The sequence below is a fragment of the Callithrix jacchus genome, chromosome 1, assembly GCF_049354715.1.
Source record: "Callithrix jacchus isolate 240 chromosome 1, calJac240_pri, whole genome shotgun sequence".
In the NCBI taxonomy this organism is placed as follows: domain Eukaryota; kingdom Metazoa; phylum Chordata; class Mammalia; order Primates; family Cebidae; genus Callithrix; species Callithrix jacchus.
This window is the reverse complement of record NC_133502.1, coordinates 157,805,226-157,823,564: the sequence shown is the minus strand read 5'-3', so window position 1 is coordinate 157,823,564 and position 18,339 is coordinate 157,805,226. Positions and strand designations below refer to the sequence as shown.

The following is an 18,339-nucleotide window of genomic DNA, read 5'->3' as shown; positions in this document are numbered from 1 at the left end:
TTTAGGAGTTCCTGCTGGTGTGAGCTACAAAACTCTTTGTAGATTGCTGGGATGAGCCAGAATTGAGGTGGGTAGAGAAGTGAGGAGGAGGATTTCCCTGGGCAGTGAGAAGACACCCCACCCCCCACAGTCCCACTTGGAAACCGAATGCTGAGAGCTTACAGGAGGATAGAGAGGGCTGTTCGTGTCCCACGTAGGCGGGCATCTTACATCCAGCAGGCAGAAGAGAGCGGTTGAAGGCTTTTAGGCAGGAAGGATGTGGCAAGAGCCATATCCACAAAGATATCCGTATACACCAGGGAAGATGGGCAGAGGCCAGGGCAGTTCAGTCTGGATGGAAGGGAGCTGTTGTAGCATCCAGGCCAGAGACTCAGGGGCATGGCAGTGAAGAAGGTGGGGAAAGGAGGTGGGAAGTTTGAAACAAGAGACACCTTGAGGAAGGGATTTCCAGAGCCTGATGACTGTTGAGCACTCATAGAATTACAGAATTCTCATCACTTAGCTCATCCTCCCATTCAAGGTAGGAGTGAATCACTTCCCTAGCACAATCTACAGGTCTTCGGGCTTTTGCTTGATCGCCCCCAGTGAGAGGGGGGAGCTCACCCTTTCATGAGGCAGCATTTTTACATTTTAGGGTAACTCAAGGTTGAAATTACCAACCCCTCTCCTGGGTCCATGCTGTCCTTAGCAGCAGCAGAAACCCATTCTGTCCTCCTCTTCTGCACACTTAGTCTTTTCCACAGATAGTTTGCAAACACCTTTTATGAGACAGGCACTAAACTGTACTGGCCAAATAAGGCCAGGGCCTTGCCTCCCCAGGAGCTTTTAGTCTAACTCTGCAAATACTAGAAAGGGGTTGTGTTCAGTTTTTCTTCTCCAAACAAAATGCCCCTTGTTATTTCCATGTGAGTCAGGGCAAATCTGTTGAGGGCCACATCCTGGTTTAGATCTCTGGCCCCTGTCAGGTCCTCACCACCTCGCTGAGGAGAGGTTCTCTGCTGCCAAATGCTTCTCAGATATAGATCGGGCTATTTGTAACTGTGGGTCTTTCGACAGGCCCAGTGGAACATAGCACTTTTCCTAAGTGTCAAATCGTCCCAACTTGTTGGAGCTGTCCCTGGTAGCCGGCACTCAAGGTGTCATCATCTCCTTCTTTCCAAGACGGTTGATCTCATCCAAGCCCTTCATTCAGCAGGGGGAGACCCTGAAGCCCAGAGGGAAAGAAGGGATGTGTCTAGGAACATGTGGCTGAGTAGAGAGCAGAACAAAGGCTTTTGGTGTTCCCTAGTATGTACTTGGAACACCATTCTTTCAATGTTTTCCTTTCTGACTTCTTCCATCTAGAGGGAACCTCCTCAGCCTCTTTTCTAAGTTGTTCCCCAAATCCCAATCACCTGGTCTTTCTCCAGCCAGGATACTGGCTTAGATTTAATCGAACCCCATCTTGTTAGGAGAGCAAATAGCTGATACTCATCCTGTTTCTGCCTGTCCTCCCCACGGGCTCTCAGGATCTCCAGATGAAGAAACAGATGGTGAGATCCCTGGGCTGCATCTGTAACTTTAGGGATTTCATTTCCAAGTCCCAGCAGGAACACAGAGTCACTTGAGGAATGATGGCCTCAGATAGGGGAAGTTGTCTTCATATGCAGCTGCGGAACCAGCATGCAACGCAGTGGACAGGAAGCGGGACCCCTGGAGGGCCACATTATCAGAAAGGTGGAGTGATTCACATCTTGGGTACTTCATGAACTGCCATAGAAACTGTTTTCTCTACTTCCCACTGGTTTGCTGGGAAGAATGCTTTTAAAGTCCTGGTGGCTCCCAGTGTTGCTGTTAATGATTCCTCTTTATTTTTTTTTTATTTTTTATTTTTTTGAGGCGGAGTCTTGCTCTGTTGCCAGGCTGGAGTGCAGTGGCACAATCTTGGCTCACTGCAACCTCCTCCTCCTGGGTTCAAACAATTCTTCCACCTCAGCCTCCTGAGTACCTCGGACCACAGGCATATGCCACCACCACGCCTGGCTGATTTTTGTAATTTTAGTAGAGATGGGGTTTCACCATGTTGGCCAGATGGTCTCGATCTCTTGACCTCGTGATCTGCCCTCCTAGACCTCCCAAAGTGCTGGGATTACAGGCGTGAGCCACCATGCCCAGCCAGATTCCTCTCTTTATCAGTGATCTCCCCACCCAGCAAGCCCTCCTTCCTGCCATCCCCTAACCTGTTTTACCCAGCAGTGACCACTGCTCAAGGTCTGCTGGGTGAGCTCCTGAGCAGGCCATGGAGTCTGCAGTTGAATGCAGAAGAGAAAAGGGAGCAATCAGAGGATTCAAAGTATGACTGAGACAGAGGTGGAGTCATTGTCAGAAACAGGTCACCAGGGAAAAAGCAGTGAGTTTGAGGAAAGCAGAACAAGGCCAACCCAGGATCATTATTTTTAGACAATGGCACGAAGACTGAGAGATAGATAGATCCCTGAACTCTGTTGATCTTCAGGATGGTAAATAGATAAGGGATCCTAAGACATCATAATTAGTTAATTAAGAAATTGCAGGTTTTAAAATTCAAAGTACTTCCTACTTGTCCCTCCTGTGAGGATGTTACTATTTTAGAAAGAGGGTAATCAAGAACCAAAGGGTCATTAGAACTCAGAAATTTAGTTAGAGAGCCCTACGATGAGTCTCAGGTCTTTACGAGAAAGATTTGAAGGCTCCCCATTGATCTCAGAGTACAGTTTTTTCACTTTTTGTTCACGTTAGAGATACGAGCCTGACCCTTCTTGACCAGCCAAAACGCTGGTCAGCATTAGACCTTTAGCTTCATGTGTTTGTGATGGGTATTATTTTAAACATGAAAAGGTTATATTTTAAAAAATATTTAGTGTGTTACATTTACCTTTACTGTTTGAGATTGATTTGTATCATAAAGTTGTGTTTGTTACAATTCATTTTTCTAACAGTTCTCCACTGCCCACTGGTTTTCTGGGAAGAGTGCTTTTAAATTCTTCCCAGAATTGTAACAATTCTTGTTTGGTATTGGTTAATCAAAGCAAAGAAAGACGTGCTACCCATGATCTATGAATGTTTCAGGCTGTTGTTGGTTCTTGCGACTGTACTAATATGTTTTTCTCCTGATAGGTTAACCTGCCCTCTTAACTCAGCAGTGGTTCTAGCATCCTATGCCGTACAATGTAAGTCATGAAGGGAGCATTTCCTGGGCGGACAGATTGTTCTGATCAGTGTATGGAGGAAGTCACCAGTTCCTCCTGCTTGACCGATTCCTCTTCCCCAGGAATCCTGCTGGATAGCACTGGGCAGCATATCTCTGGCAGTCCAGATAGTCCCGCTTCTACCCAGACTTGCCCTCTCCTGTAGTATGAGGATGTTGGATGAAGGAAGACGTTTAAGGGGAAAGATGGCGTTTTCTCCAACAGAGCCCATCAGTAGACATTTGTTGCACATTGCATTTTCTAGAACCTTTGCTCAGGCATTTGATTTGATCTTCATACAAATCCTAGTGGGACAAATATTTGTATCAGTCATCTCTTAGACATGTGGAAACCTAGACCCAGCTAGGTTAAGAAATTTTCTAGGAGTCACCCCTGCTGCTTGCTTGGTGCTACTCTAAAACACTGCTGGGGTCTTAGGAATTTCTTTTTGGAGTTTTACTATAGCTAATGGCTTATATATTGATCTATATCAGTGCTATTCAGTAGAAATATAATGTGAGCCATATATGTAACTCTTAAATTTTCTAGTACTCTCATTTAAAAAAGGTAAAATGGGCCGGGCGCGGTGGCTCAAGCCTGTAATCCCAGCACTTTGGGAGGCCTAGGTGGGTGGATCACGAGGTCAAGAGATTGAGACCATCCTGGTCAACATGGTGAAACCCCGTCTCTACTAAAAATACAAAAAATTAGCTGGGCATGGTGGCACGTGCCTGTAATCCCAGCTACTCAGGAGGCTGAGGCAGAATTGCCTGAACCCAGGAGGCGGAGGTTGCGGTGAGCCGAGATCGCGCCATTGCACTCCTGCCTGGGTAACAAGAGCGAAACTTTGTCTCAAAACAAAACAAACAAACAAACAAAGGTACAATGAAACACATTTTTTTTATGTTTTTATTTAAAGCAATATATTCAAAATATTAGCATTTTAACTTAATGTAAAAAGTTATTAGCAAGATATTTTACATTCTTTTTTTATGCTAAGTCTTTGAAAAGCAGTCTGGATTTTACACTGACAGTACCTCTCAATTTGGACCAACTGCACGTGGCTAGTAGCTACCATATTGGATAGAAAGTCCAGATGGAATTTTCTTCAAGGCTAGTTTAAACTGGAGTAGGAATCCACTCGTTCAATCAGCAAAACTTTATCGAGGGTATATTCCCTTCCAGGTCGTACAGGTAGATGCTGGGTAGGCACAATGAAAAGAACAGATAGCCAGATGAGAGTGAAATGTTACTTTGTAGTAACTAGCTTTGTGGTGGCAATACAGTTGATCAACATGGTACTCAGGTAGAGCTGTTTGCAGCTCAAGACCTAAGAAATCTCTTCTACCCTCCCATAAGCCCAAACCATCTTGGCCTATTATCCTGTTGATCTACTATGTGGGAGACAGTTAAGGTAGGAAGATGGTCAGTTCTGAGAACAGGCACTGGCTGAACTACACACCCTGCTCTGGTCTCAGAAGAGGCAAAATAGCAAGAGAAGGCTAACGCGGCCTGCTGAGGTAGCCCTAGGTCTGCCTACTTCCCTACCAGGAAAGAACAGAAATGAGGGAGGTAAAGAGCAAGGTGGCTGGGCCTGCAGCTTACCCACCCACCTACATGGAACCAAGAACTGGAGGGCAAGGGACATCAAAGATGACCACCTGTGACCCTATTCACAAGTAAGACAAGACCCAGAGTTAGTCTCTCCATCCATTCTGCATCTCCTCTTCTAGTGCGAAACTCAAAGAGGTGAATGGGCCTGGGTGGATTTGAACCTTCCCATCTCCCTACAGTATACCTGGGATAGGCCTGGCTGTGTCACATCCATGTGGGAAGTGGCATGATCACCAATCAGCTTGTATTCTCATTGATCTCTAGACCTTGTGAACTGTCACTGCCAGGCCAATCAGCTGAGGAGACTGAGCTTCCCCATATCTCAGAGTAGGGTTGGTGTTCACAGCCTGAGCTTCAGTTTTATGAGGCAGGAATACTAACTAGAATACGGGCACATTCATTTTAAATCCTGGCATCCCTGGCCCGGTGTGGTGGCTCATGCACGTAATCCCAGTACTTTGGGAGGCCAAGACGGGAGGATCACTTGAACCCTGGAGTTTGAAACCAGCCTGGGTAATATAGTAGGACCCTGTCTCTACAAAAAAATAACTAGCTGAGCATGGTGGCATGTACCTGTAGTCTTAGTACTTTCTAAGGCTGAGGCAGGGGGATCACATGAACCCAGGAGGTCAAGACCAGCATGGGCAACACAGTGAAACCCCATCTCTGCAAAAAAAACAGAAAAATTAGCTGGGTGTGTTGGTGTGGTGCCTGTAGTCCCAGCTAGTAGGGAGACTGAGAGGGGCAGTATATATTGAACCCCGGAGGTTGAGGCTGCAGTGAGCCATAATCATGCAGTTGCCACTCCAGTCTTTGTGACAGAGTGAGACCCTGTCTCAAAAAAAAAAAAAAAAAAAAAAATCTGGTGTTTCCATTGGCCATGACGAGTGATTTAAGACCGCTCTCAATATGGCTACTTGGTTCAAATTAAGCAGTAATGTGAAGGTGATCTGTAACTAAAACATCTTTATTGTTGGACCATGCCTGGCCAAGTCATTGAGAACCAGACTGGAGCCATATTACCTAGGTATTGCCTTGTGCACTTGTACCTGCCTGACTTTAAGACTCTCCAGACCTCAGTTTCATTACCTGTCACATGAGGATAATAAGTGTTTCCTTCATAGGGTTGTGGTGAGGATGAAATGAGCTACTGTATGTAAAGCTATTAGAATCGTATGTGGTATGTAGCAAGTGTTAACTCTTACTGTATTTTCATGTCTGCCCAAAAGAAAGCTGTCAGGGAATTGCCTATTGTAAACAGTAAATTCTGTTTAGAGTAAAATTTAAGAACCAAATAAAAAAATCTACGCCAAGCTTTAGTAGTCAAGTTCCCTTCTGCGAAGAACTGATAGAATGGGGGCTGAAGAAGTTATTGGCATTTAAAAAAGTGCAAACTAGTTTCAGTAGAAATATTAACATTACTATCGTGCTAATAAAAGCATGACTTATCAGGCAAGCAGTTTGGAGTATAAGCTTTTATCCCTCCACCCTCAATAAACATATATTGCATAGCATACATTTCTATAAGATTATTTATGGCACCAGGCGTGGTGGCTGACACCTATAATCTCAGCACTTTGGGAGGCTGAGGCAGGCAGACTGCTTGAGCCCAGGAGTTTGAGACCAGCCTGGGCAACACAGTGAAACCCCCTCTCTACAAAATACACAAAAATTAGCCAGGTGTCTTGTGGTACACCCCTGTAGTTCAAGCTACCAGAGAGGCTGAGTTGAGAGGATGTTTGAGCCCTGGAGGTTGAGGCTGCAGTGAGCCATAATTGCACCGCTGTACTCCAGACTGGGCAACAGAGTGAGACCCTGTCTCAAAATAAAAATTATTATATATGAAATTACTGGATCAAAAGGTACGCCCATATTTTATGATATATTTGCTAAATTCTTCTAAGAGGGGCATCTAATATAATGGTAAGTCCTCACTATGACCAGCTAACCAAAAGCACATTTTCTTATTACATAAAAAATAAAGTCAGGGACAGTGGTTTGCACCTGTAATCCCAGCTACTCAAGACGCTGGTGGGAGGATTGCTTGAGTCCAGGAATTAGAGGCTGCCATGAGCCATGATTGTGCCACTGTACGCCAGCCTGGGTAACAGAGCAATCCCATCTCTTAAAAAAACAGGAACAAAAAAGTGATCTGCTGGTAAAGTACCTGAAAATACACAATGGTGGAAAATTGTTAATGGCCTGTCAAGGCTTAATGAAGCTCAAAGCATAAAATATGATTTTGGAAATATATGTTTATTCCAAAATGTTCTGTGGACCTCTGCCACATAGAGGTCTGCACTAGCCTCAGGGTGATAAGGTAGATAAGACACACTGCTCTCCCCAAGGAATCTGCAGCCTATAGGGAGGCAGATGTGGATGATACTAGCAGTGGACATGGCCACCAGGAATGTACTTCATCCTGCTTGGGGAGAGGAGCGAGCATCTGGGAAAATATCCCCAGGAATGACCCCTGAGAACAACCTGTAAGATCTGGTTGGAGTTGGATGAATAGCAGGTAAAAGACTTTCCCAGTACAACAACTGGACAGCTTGAAGTGCTGTACATTGGAACCTGGGATATATACCCTCTCTTTGCTGTAAAACATAAAATAGTATCAATGAGAAGAAAGCATGGAACTTAAAAGACAAGGTATTTCCCACATAATCACTTCCATTTCTGTCTGCTAAAATTAGCTTTTGCATGTGTTTCTTCCTCACAAATAGGAAATGGATTACTTAGCAGTTTGGAGTGTATAGTGTAGCAAGTAGGTAAGAGTACTCCGGGACTGTGATCAGAGCCTAGCCTCCAGATTAGCAGCTGAGCAACAGTGGCAGGGCCCTTCGGGTCTGTTTCCTTATCTGTTTAGTGGGGATTAAAAGCATTGCCTATATCACAGGGTTCTCATGAGTATCATGTGGGATGATGTCATTGAAAGCGATGTGAAATCGCCCAGTGTTTTGCAGTTGTTTATCACTGTTTAACTTTGTTTCCCCCTAGTGGTTAGCACCGTGCTTTGCACAGAGTAGCCACTTAAGATCTAAAGTGAAAATCACCCGACAGGGAGGCTCATTGGTTCTATTGAAGTTCAGAACATTTGTCCACAACTTGACTAAAGAGAGAACCTTGCTGTTTGTTTGCAGAATGACACGGGGGTTGGAACTGTTAACTAGTATGATGGATAACCTTATTGGGATACAGGGGGGTCTCCATGAGCTAATGAGACCAAGAGTAGAAGTTCATAGGACTCCACCTTGAGGCTCAGGAAAGTCACTTACAGCATTTGGTTGGCCTTTGGGGACATGCCTGCTGTCATCAAATGGCCAGCAGCGGCTCACAGGCCTGGCAGGCAGGCTGGCTGGGTGCTAGGTACACTAACTGGGGCTCAGGTCACCTGGGTTCTGATCTTGACCTTGTCCTAAGGGTTAGTCTCTTTTTCTTTCCACACCTCAGTTTCTTCCCTCTTAACATGAGGAGTTTTAAGGAGGTGATTCTAATGCTTTCTAGCACTTTCCTCATTGGGCATGCTGTGTCAGGGCATCTAAATGATTTCCTATGAATGCACTATTGTACATTTAGCTCTGCACAAACTCACCCGCTATATAGCCTTGACATTTCTTTCCACATCTTGGCCACATTTGGCTGGCCTTAACACCCTGTGCTCCAATGTAGACCAAGTCTGAATACACAGGTCACTTGGCTCTCTGCCCTTTTCCCCTTCCAGAATTGAACTTTGCATCAGCCTCTGTACAGATCAGTTCTGAGCACCTACTGTGTGCCATGCCTGGTGCTGGGCCCTAAAGGTGAGTCAGACCCACTCCCAGCACTCAAGGCACAGTGCAGGAAGGAAACAGATTCCTTCATTATGGTGCGGATCTCAAAGAGCAGCCCTGTGGTTTGAGGGCAGTTAGGTGAGCAGAGCTGAGTGAGATAGGACCTTTGCATCTACTATTTTTTTTTTTTCCATTTTGAGATGGAGTCTGACTCTGTCATCCAGGCTGGAGTACAGTGGCACAATCTTGGTTCACTGCAACCTCCACCTTCTGGGTTAAAGCGATTCTCATGCCTCCGCCTCCAAGTAACTGGGATTACAGGCGTGCGCCACCATGTCCGGCTAATTTGTATTTATAGTAGAGACCGGGTTTTACCGCGTTGACTAGGCTGGTCTCAAACCCCTGACCCTAGGTGATCCACCCTCCTTGGCCTCCAAGAGTTGAGATTACAGGCATGAGCTACTGTGCCCGACCGCATTGCCCTTTCAACTTTGTTCACCCAAGCAGCCACCTGACTCACCCACTTCCCTTTTGAGAATGCCCACGAAGTATCACTGTATCTTTCCCATACTCTGTCCTTGTAACAGAGAAGGAGTTACTCGATTTGGAAATCTTTGGTGTTGAATTGAGAGTCCGCAGGAGCCTCCTGGCATTGCAGCCAGCTGCAGGAAGAAATTCGGTAAAATAATTGGAAAGATCAGGGCTGATATATTTTTTTAAGTGTAATAGAAGCCTTTTTTTGTTTTGTTTGTCAAGAAAATGGAGTACGAGATCAGTTGCCCCATGAGAGCTAGAGATTATCTTCTCACTTCTGTTTTTAGACAAATGGGAAAACTTTGTAGATAAGGGAAGTGGTTGTCCTCAGGTCCCTTAAGCCTTGTCCTTGGCTCTTCACCTGGTGCCATTCTTTTTCCCAGTTTCCTCAGTGGTGCACACACCCAAATGGTTTGAGTCCTTGGGGTACTCGGACACTTGCACGGGTTGAGCACTGTACAACTCAGAAATGCCCATCACTTCATAGGCATCAGCAATTCAGTTCATGTTGGCAGACAACAGTCGAGGGTCTCAAGGGGGCAGTACCATTTGGCCCAGGGTCTAGTCTGGAGGTCACCCTTCCTATTCCCTCTGCAGCTGCAGGTCCCTAATGTGATTCCCCTGATAGCCCCAGAATGTCTCTTCATATTTTCTAACTCCCCTTAGAATGTATCTTTCTCCCTAGGAAATTTGCTGTTGCCCGAACCCTGACTCCTCAGCTCTACTCCCACCTACCCCTTGTCCTTGTGGCCTCTGAGCACATCCTGGTCCCCTTTCTTCCAAACCTCCCTGAATCCTAGGGGATGGGTCAGGATGCAGAGAGTGGTCAAATTGGCATGGCCTCCCTTCTGCCTACACCCAGTTTTTAGAGCAGATTGGTTCAGTGTTATAGTAACCTTGGGGTATGGTAGAGAAAGCCTGCACCATGCATGGCATATGGATCATGGCATTTTTCCCAGTGGGTTCTTATTATCCAGGGGCATGAGTGCAAACTGCTGTGCTCACCACAGTGTATGGAAGAGGTATGGGATTAGGACAGAGCCTAGGTTCAAACACCATTTCCCGCTGTATCCTTGGGGAGAATGAGAATTTGGTTGGATCATGTGTGATAGTATCTTAGCACATAGCGAAGGCTCAAATAAGTGTGGAATCTGGAGCTAGCAGGAAGCTTCAGTTCGTGTGGTACAGAACTTACCAAAGAGCATTTCCAATTTATGTTATTCTGATGATGCTGTAGATGCTTGTAAACACAGACCATATTAAATAGGCAAAACTAATTATGACTTTCCCCTTATTCTGTCTTGATAGCTCATTTTGGAGACTATAATCCTTCCATACATCATCCAGGCTATCTTTCTGATAGTCACTTTATACCTGGTCAGAATGATGACTTTTTAACAAAAGTCGAATCTCTGCATGAGCAGCACAGGTGAGGCAGGCTGGAGTGGCCTACTTTGGGAACTTGGGTTGGGTATTTTCAGACATCATATCCCTTTGTGTTTGATGCAGCCTCTTTCTTTTGTGCATGAATCCTCTTTCAAGATGTCGGGGGTTTTTGAACCTTTGAGCTGGTATGGTGGCAGATATATTTGGCATAACTAGCATTTCTATAAAGTGTAAAATCCAGTAAGAGTTTAGGGTGACGGCTGCTGTGTCCTTTTCAAGATGTTATTGAAATCAATAAATTCCTGAAGGAAATGCCCATTTTGAAATCTGATTGCCCCACCAGTGGACTGTACCAAAATAAACCTCTTAGCAGTTTACCACATTTAATTTAATAAAAGCTGTTCCTTCAGGTCTTATTAAACAGACAGACGGATGTAAAATGCTGACCAGTCTCCTGGGTTCCGTTCATGAAAAGTAACCTATGTCCAAGTAGGGAGCACTAGCCTTCCGCAGTTGCCTCTGCATATTTGTTGCGAGCCTCAGCTCTAGCACATATGCCCAATTCTGGCTCATCTTCCCCTTATTTCACTTAAAGCTACAGCAGCAGCTGTTCAGTCCAGGTCAAATAAAGGCCACCCTGATCAAGAAGGCCAGCTCTCAAGGGACTGCTCTTCTTGGGAAAGCCATAAAAACAAAGGCCAGGCAACCGAGTGTCCTTTCTAAGAAGGTACTGCCAAACCTCTCTCCCAGAATTATTCCCGGGGCAGAAGTCAATGTCCTAAAATAGTACCAGGCCAGTGGCGTTTTGAAAGTTTGAGGCCACTGCTGAAAGAATAGATAAAGGCAGAGAGACCTAAAGATTCCCTACTAATTAGCAACTTGGAATAATTAGGGCAGGGATTCTAGAGGTTACAGTCTTCGCCATCTGAAAACTGAAAGCTCACTAAAGGGGAAGTATTATTTAATTTAAAAATGAGAGGGTTAGAGGGAGTCACATTCAATGGATAAGAAAAACTTGGTTTAGTAGAACTTAGCATTAGATTGTTTAAGACTGATAACATAAGGCATTTCATAACCTTGCAGAAATGGTATCAAATGTTCTAGATTTTTTTAAATCGGAGTTAATGTTCTCTATTTATTGGTTGAACCATGCTTTTTGTCTTTTCGGTAGTGGGCTAAAGCAATCAGAAGCAGAATCCTGCTATATCAACATAGCGCGGACCCTCGACTTCTATGGAGTAGAACTGCATGGTGGTAGGGTATGTATCCTTGTCCTTCTTGGATCAGACGTTATGAGTTTATTTTAATCTCTGAGAGTTTGAAAACTTCTTTGATGAAACTGTTTCGTTTTCATTATAACAGGACTTTTAAAAAAATACTTGGAAGGTTTATTAAGTCATGCTGAATTTTTTGTCAGTTGTCCAATTGCTTTTTTTAATGTTCGCTTTTATACTTGAAGACTTTTTCCTTTTGAGGGTTCAGGGGACTAGAAACTGGTAATTTTCGTAAGACCATTTTATATTATGGTTTTAAAAGACAAAAAAAAATAGGTTTAAATTCATTTGTCAAGTGACTATTTAAGGAACCAAGATTTCAAGTACTTAATCGCAAGTGCTGCTCAAATTAGAGCTAGTTACTCAAATATTGTAGGTTTTTAAAAGATTACGGTGGTTTGATTGTGAAAATCAATAAATATTCTGAACTAATCGTGGCTGTTTTAAACGGATTTACTAACATCTGTCATCTGCCAAGCAATTTCTATGCACCAGTGGATTGTTTTCTTAGTGATACAGTGAGTTCTGTATATTATCATTAACCCCATTTTACGTATGGAGAAACTGATACTCAGGGACTTAACCAAGTTCACACAGCACACAAGTAGCTTCAGCACATGACCCCGCATTGTCTAATTAGTATCTGGCCTTTCAGCAGTGACATACGTTTTCTTCCTGTGATTGGCCCTCATAATATCCAAAAGGAAGCAACTATTAATTGAGTACCTACTATTAGCTAGCCTTTATCCAGATGCTTTCATATGAGACCATAAGGTCTCATCTTAGGATCATAGAAACCTTGTGAAATCAACATTCTAGTTATCCCTGTTTTATAGATGAGGAAACTGAGGCTCATAGAGATTGAGTAAATGCTCACATTTTAAACATATATTCATAGTTTATAGAAACACTTTCATTTATTAGTTTCACTTCGGTCCCTTTAGAGTCCTATGAGGTAGGCAAGTTGTGATATAGGTAATAAGGAAGGAAAAAGGTATTAGATCTTGCAAAATAACAGCTTTGGGACTTGACTGTTCATTTTTATTTCATTTGCAAAGAATATTTTGTCTTAGAATGTTCTGGAGAACTTTAATCAGCAGTGAAGCAGGACTTTGTATCTGCCTGAGTTGAGTTGTGCTCTCCCACCCCAAGAACTGTCAGTGAAATGACCCTCAAGGGCTCTGAGGCCAGATGACACCTGCCTGGCTAAGACCCCCCAGGGTACCAGAGGGGGTTTGGTCATAGTAGGCTGACATACATGAACTAACAACCCTTGAATCTCCATAGCTTCATATCACAAGGTTTATCTTTCAGTAACTGAACGTTTACATTGAGTCCAGGAATCTTCCAGGCAGTCCCCCTGGCCACTGCAATAACTGAGCAGTCAAGCCTGCTTCCGTGTCACGGCCATCTTCCTGTGTGGCCTCCATGTTTGTCACAAAGGAACAGGAAGCAGGGTTACACACCAGCTCTTAAATGCTTCAGCCCCAAGGAAACATACATGCCTCCTGCTTAGAGCACAGGGGACAGAACTAGTCACCGAGCTCTGCCTTCTGCAGGGGGAGCTGGTGAATGGGGATTGGGCCAGGGAATTTAGTGAGCAGTAACTGTGCTGCAAGCGTTGAGGTGCACACTGAAAGACCACAGGGTTAGGAGATTTGAGACCTGCTCTTTGGCTCGCCCAAACCATTCATTTATTTCTTTGTACACTCAATCTTTATTTCCTTTGCTAATTTGTTCTGTCACACCTGCTTTATACTCCCTCTATTGTGACCTTGAGTATCACATTTAAATGCACTTCTACCCTGCATCAAGCAAATTCGGTTTTCTTGTGAGATGTGATTTCTGTTGGGTACTGACAGTGCATACTTTCTGGACTTTCCACCATATCAGCAGTGTTTTGTTTGTCCTGTTTCTCTAACTCCATGTTCACTTCGTGGTTCACAAATGATTTGCCCCACAGCAAAGGGGAAATGGACGTTTCTTATGCCTTTCAAGTCCTCTCTCTCCTACAAACTCCGTAGGCCACGCCCCCTTCTAGGTTTTTATTTTCTCTCATTTCAGCCTGATAAAAACCCTTTGAGGTGGGTTCTATCATCTTTATCGTATGAGAAGAAAAACCGAATCTCAGGATCCCAAAATTATACAGCTAGTAGGTGCCAGACTGAAGTTTCACACTCAGTTGTAACTGACTCAAATCATGCCCCTTCTTTATAATTACTTATATCTGAACCAGGCACAGTGGCTCACACCTTTAATCCCAGCACTTTGGGATGTCAAGGCAGGAGGATTCCTCAAGCCCCGGAATTCAAGACCGGCCTAGGCAACATAGTGTGACCCTAGCTCTACAAAAAAATTAGCTGGGCATGGTGGCACCTGCCTATAGTCCCAGCTACTTGGGAAGCTAAAGCAGTAGGATCACTTGAGCCCGGGAGGTTGAGGCTGCAGTGAGCCATGTTTGTACCACTGCACTCCAGCCTGGGCATCAAAGCAAGACCCTGTCTCTCAGAGGAAAACCAAACAAACATAAATCAAGTATCTGATTGTGAAAAAGGAAGGCAAATGACTCAAGAGGAGGAACTGTTTTATTTTTAAATTTTATTTGTATTCACCTTGATCTCAAACAGATTTAAAACAGACTGTAGTGGCTGTGTCTTCTGTATCTTCACTGTCCACAGCAATGCCCAGCACTTAGGCTTGTGTAAATGTTGGATACATTGGATTTACAAGCAACCTTTTTTTTTTAAAACAGGGTCTCTCTCTGTTGCCTAGGCTGGAGCGTGGTGGCACAATCACGGCTCACTGCAGCCTCCACTTTTCAGGCTCAAGCAGTCCTCCCACCTCAGCCTCCTGAGTAGCTGGGATTACAGGCATGTGCTACCGCACCCAGCTACTTTTTGTATTTTTTTGTAGAGACAGGATTTCACCATGTTGCTTAGGTTGGTCGCAAACTCCTTGGCTCAAGGGATCCACCCTCCTTGGCCTCGTAAAGTGCTGGGATTATAGGCGTGAGCCACCTTACCCAGCCAACATTTCTTAAGCAGATTTAGAGTCAGCAGTTCTACACTTAAACACGTTTTCATCATCATTTCATAATAGCTAAAGCGTTTACAGTAATGGAAATTGAGATTTGTAAAAAGCTTTGCAAAGGGGTGAGGCCTTTCTGATTTATCGCTGATTGTTGAAAATTTAAAGCTTGAGTATTCATTTAAATGATTCCATGGAATGAGTGGGCTTATTTGGTAACATTCTAGACCAGTGACACCCACATGTTGCTTGACAGGCTGTGTTCACTTTAGAAGAATTTGGTACTTAGTACTTGGGTCTTAAGTATCTGTTAAAATGGGGCTTTTTGCCTGATTTCAGTAACATTTTCCCCTTTGGAGCCTATACATGTTGCTATTTATAACAGTGAGGGTGCTTTAAAGTCATCAGAGGGCATAAGCTTGACTGTAACATGCCGTGGATCTGAGATCTTCCTTTTTACAGGATCTGCACAATTTGGACCTGATGATTGGAATTGCTTCCGCGGGCATTGCTGTGTACCGAAAATACATTTGCACAAGTTTCTATCCTTGGTAAGTGCAAACAGTTCTAATTATTTTCTGAATCATGCTTTAAAAATATGCCTAACAAAAGCAATGTTACCTCCCGTTCTAAACGTTTATTTCTAAAGATGGGATAGAGATTTTCCCCCAAGTTTTAGCCTCTGACCTCTAAATTGATCCAGATTTAGTATTTGGGAAAATTAGAGTTTGGTTCTCATTAGCATTTCCCTCCCCCAGCTCACCCTGTGGTTTGGGAGACTCTGGAAACCCGGTGGATAAAATGACACAAGGCAGGCCTTGGCATTAAGACATTTTTCCTGGGCAGTGCATTGGTCAGAATTCAAAGAAGAGTTTTCTCTGGGCAGGAACCATAGTTTCAGTTCTGTTCTTCGGTTATTAATTGAACCTTTACCAAATGTCCAGCTCTGTTCTAAACTCTAAAGAGACCTAAAGACATGTGCAACTGAGTGCTTGCCCTCTGAGTTTACGGGCCTGGTGGGAAGAGACCCGTAGGCCAGCCTGTCCCTCATTACCCGTGAGTGGAACTGAATTTTGAAGAGAAGTTTGAGTTTAATGTGCCAGGCACCAGGGAGCTTTCTTGGGGCAAACACCACCAACATAATACCATCTACATAGAGATGACGTGATGGTGCACAGAATAGGGGTAGCACACATCGCCAGGAAGGAAGAGGAGAGTGAGTGCCGCAGATGGCGGGAGATGCAGATGGAAAAGGACAAGCGGGGAAAAAACATGGAGTTTTGGCAAAACAGCGGCAGCAAGGAAGGAAGTTAGGGAATGGGGATAAGAGAAGATTTGGTGCCAGGTATGTGCCACAGAGTTTGACCTTTGACGTTTAAATCTGCTCCCCAACTTGGGAACATAGAATTTCATTACGTAAAACCCAAAGATGTTCATCACACTATTATTTATAATGAGAAAAAAACCTGTAAGTAACTTAAAATTATGGAGTATTACATAATAATATGTATGAAATTAATAATGAGTTAATAATATACTCTATTGTTATATACTCTATTATTATATTTAATATTAGAATAATTACATATTACAAATATATAATTATATAATATGTAACAAAATTATTGTTATTAATAGCTGTAATTATTATTGCATGCTTACTGTGTCCAAGTCCTGTTACTGTGTATTTTCTTTGATTTATCTCCTTTAAACTCAAAATAGGCACTATATAGGTTATTATCCCCAGTTTTACAGAGGCGGAAACAGAAGTACAAAGAAGTTAAGTAAGATCCTGTCCAGGGTCACACAACTAATAAAGAGTAGTTAAAACTCACATCAGAGTCTAGCTCCAGAGCCTATATACTTTTGTTTCAACACTAAACATGATATTTGTAGGAAAACACCTAAGTAGGATACATCCTTACAGACGCTTGGTTTCAATATAAACTTAAACTCAGTTAAGTTTCAATATATCTATTTTCCAAAACCAAAAAATGTGACAGCCCTGTTCAATTTGACACTAAAATAAGATAGCAAGGTCTTCTCTCCATCTTTCTTTCACCTCGTCTCTGTTAGAAGCCCATCAGAGGAAGCAGGAAACCCCAGCTTGCTTGGCCAGGCAGCTCTCTGGCCCACTCAGGACTAAGATCAGGCTAAGCAGAGGGCAAATGGGCCCAGGGCTCATTTTTCCATACCCAGCCCCTCCAGATGCTGAGGGCTTCCTCCAGGTGTCATAGGCCTAAAGCCCCCTGGGTCCAGCTTAACTGTGGCCGAACTTTCTAAGAGCCGACAGACAAGGGCCAGACCCTCACATTGTGAAGAAGCTGTGGGTCCCACACAGTCACTGCAGGAGATAAGTGGGGTCTTGATCAGGAGAAGCAGGTTTGTGAACAGAAGCCTTTTCGGTAGAGCCTGCAGGGACTCTTCAACCCCAGGGCTCCCCCACAGACCTGCCGAAGCCTCCCTCACCCTTCAACATCAAACTGGCTCCTGTTGAGGCCTGGCTCCTGCCTCCAGTGCAAACCTCAGAGACTCCCAGGGTGACAAGGGAGGTGCATGGGCAAGTGCCCAGGAGGGGCAGAACATAAGAAAGGCCCTAAGCCTACAGGGGAAGGCACAAGGATCTGAACACCAGCTGAGCTTTGGCCCAAAGAAAATTCTAGATAGAAGGGGCAGGGTGTGTAGGTCCAGAGATGAGAGAGAACCCCGCTAGTGAGTCAGGAGGAGTGGGGCAGGCCAGGCTAGAGCTGGCCATGGGCGTGGGGAGCTGCAGGAGAGGGGCCTGATCATGGAGGGCCTCATAGGCCATAGGAGCCTATAGGCTCAGTTCTTCGTGCTCTTATGGAACTCTAGGCTTTCCTGCATGCAGTGCTCACAGTTACAGTGATTTACTTACACCCATCATTATTTATGTGGTACCTGTCTCCCTCACAGATTATAAGCCTGGCTTAGGACTTTGTACATCCTAGGCTCTCAGTGGTTTTTTGTTTGTTTCTTTGTTTGTTTCTTTGTTTGTTTGTTTGTTTTTTTAATGAATGAATAAAGGGCAATAGGGAGCCCCCATGAGGTCCCACGCCTGGAAACGACAGAGTTCATGTCTGTGTATAATCAGATTTGCTGATTTCCCCACTTGAATAATTGCTTATAAATAATTATTCAAGTGGGGAAATTGGGGTCAGAATGGGAAAGGGATGCTGAGCTGGAACCTAGGAATCATAGGAGGCCTGCCAGGCCTTTCTACCCCTGTATATGAAGCCAAGGGTAGGGGAAGTAAGAGGTCCACAGATTCCTGTGGGCCAAACAAGGCACAGTAAGAACTCGGCCAGTGTGGTGGCTCATACCTGTAATCCCAGTACTTTAGGAGGCTGAGGCAGGAGGATCATCTAAGGTCAGGAGTTTGAGACCAGCCTGCCCAACATGGTGAAACCCCATCTCTACTAAAATACAAAAAACCTAGCTGGCCAAGGTGGTGGGTGCCTGTAGTCCCAGCTACACAGGAGGCTGAGGCAGGAGAATCACTTGAAC

At 44.2% G+C, this 18,339-nt stretch overlaps 1 protein-coding gene across 15 annotated transcripts in view; it reads left to right on the top strand.

The window, feature by feature from the left end:
* The window catches only part of PTPN3 (protein tyrosine phosphatase non-receptor type 3), a 120,128-nt gene that overhangs the window by 51,246 nt on the left and 50,543 nt on the right, over positions 1-18,339 (top strand). For all 15 annotated transcript variants that reach the window (XM_078350228.1, XM_078350193.1, XM_078350201.1 and 12 more), the window contains 4 exons: positions 3,136-3,188; positions 10,436-10,556; positions 11,685-11,772; positions 15,277-15,365. In XM_078350228.1, the coding sequence (XP_078206354.1) occupies positions 3,136-3,188; positions 10,436-10,556; positions 11,685-11,772; positions 15,277-15,365 (351 nt within the window). The remainder of the gene's footprint in view (positions 1-3,135; positions 3,189-10,435; positions 10,557-11,684; positions 11,773-15,276; positions 15,366-18,339) is intronic.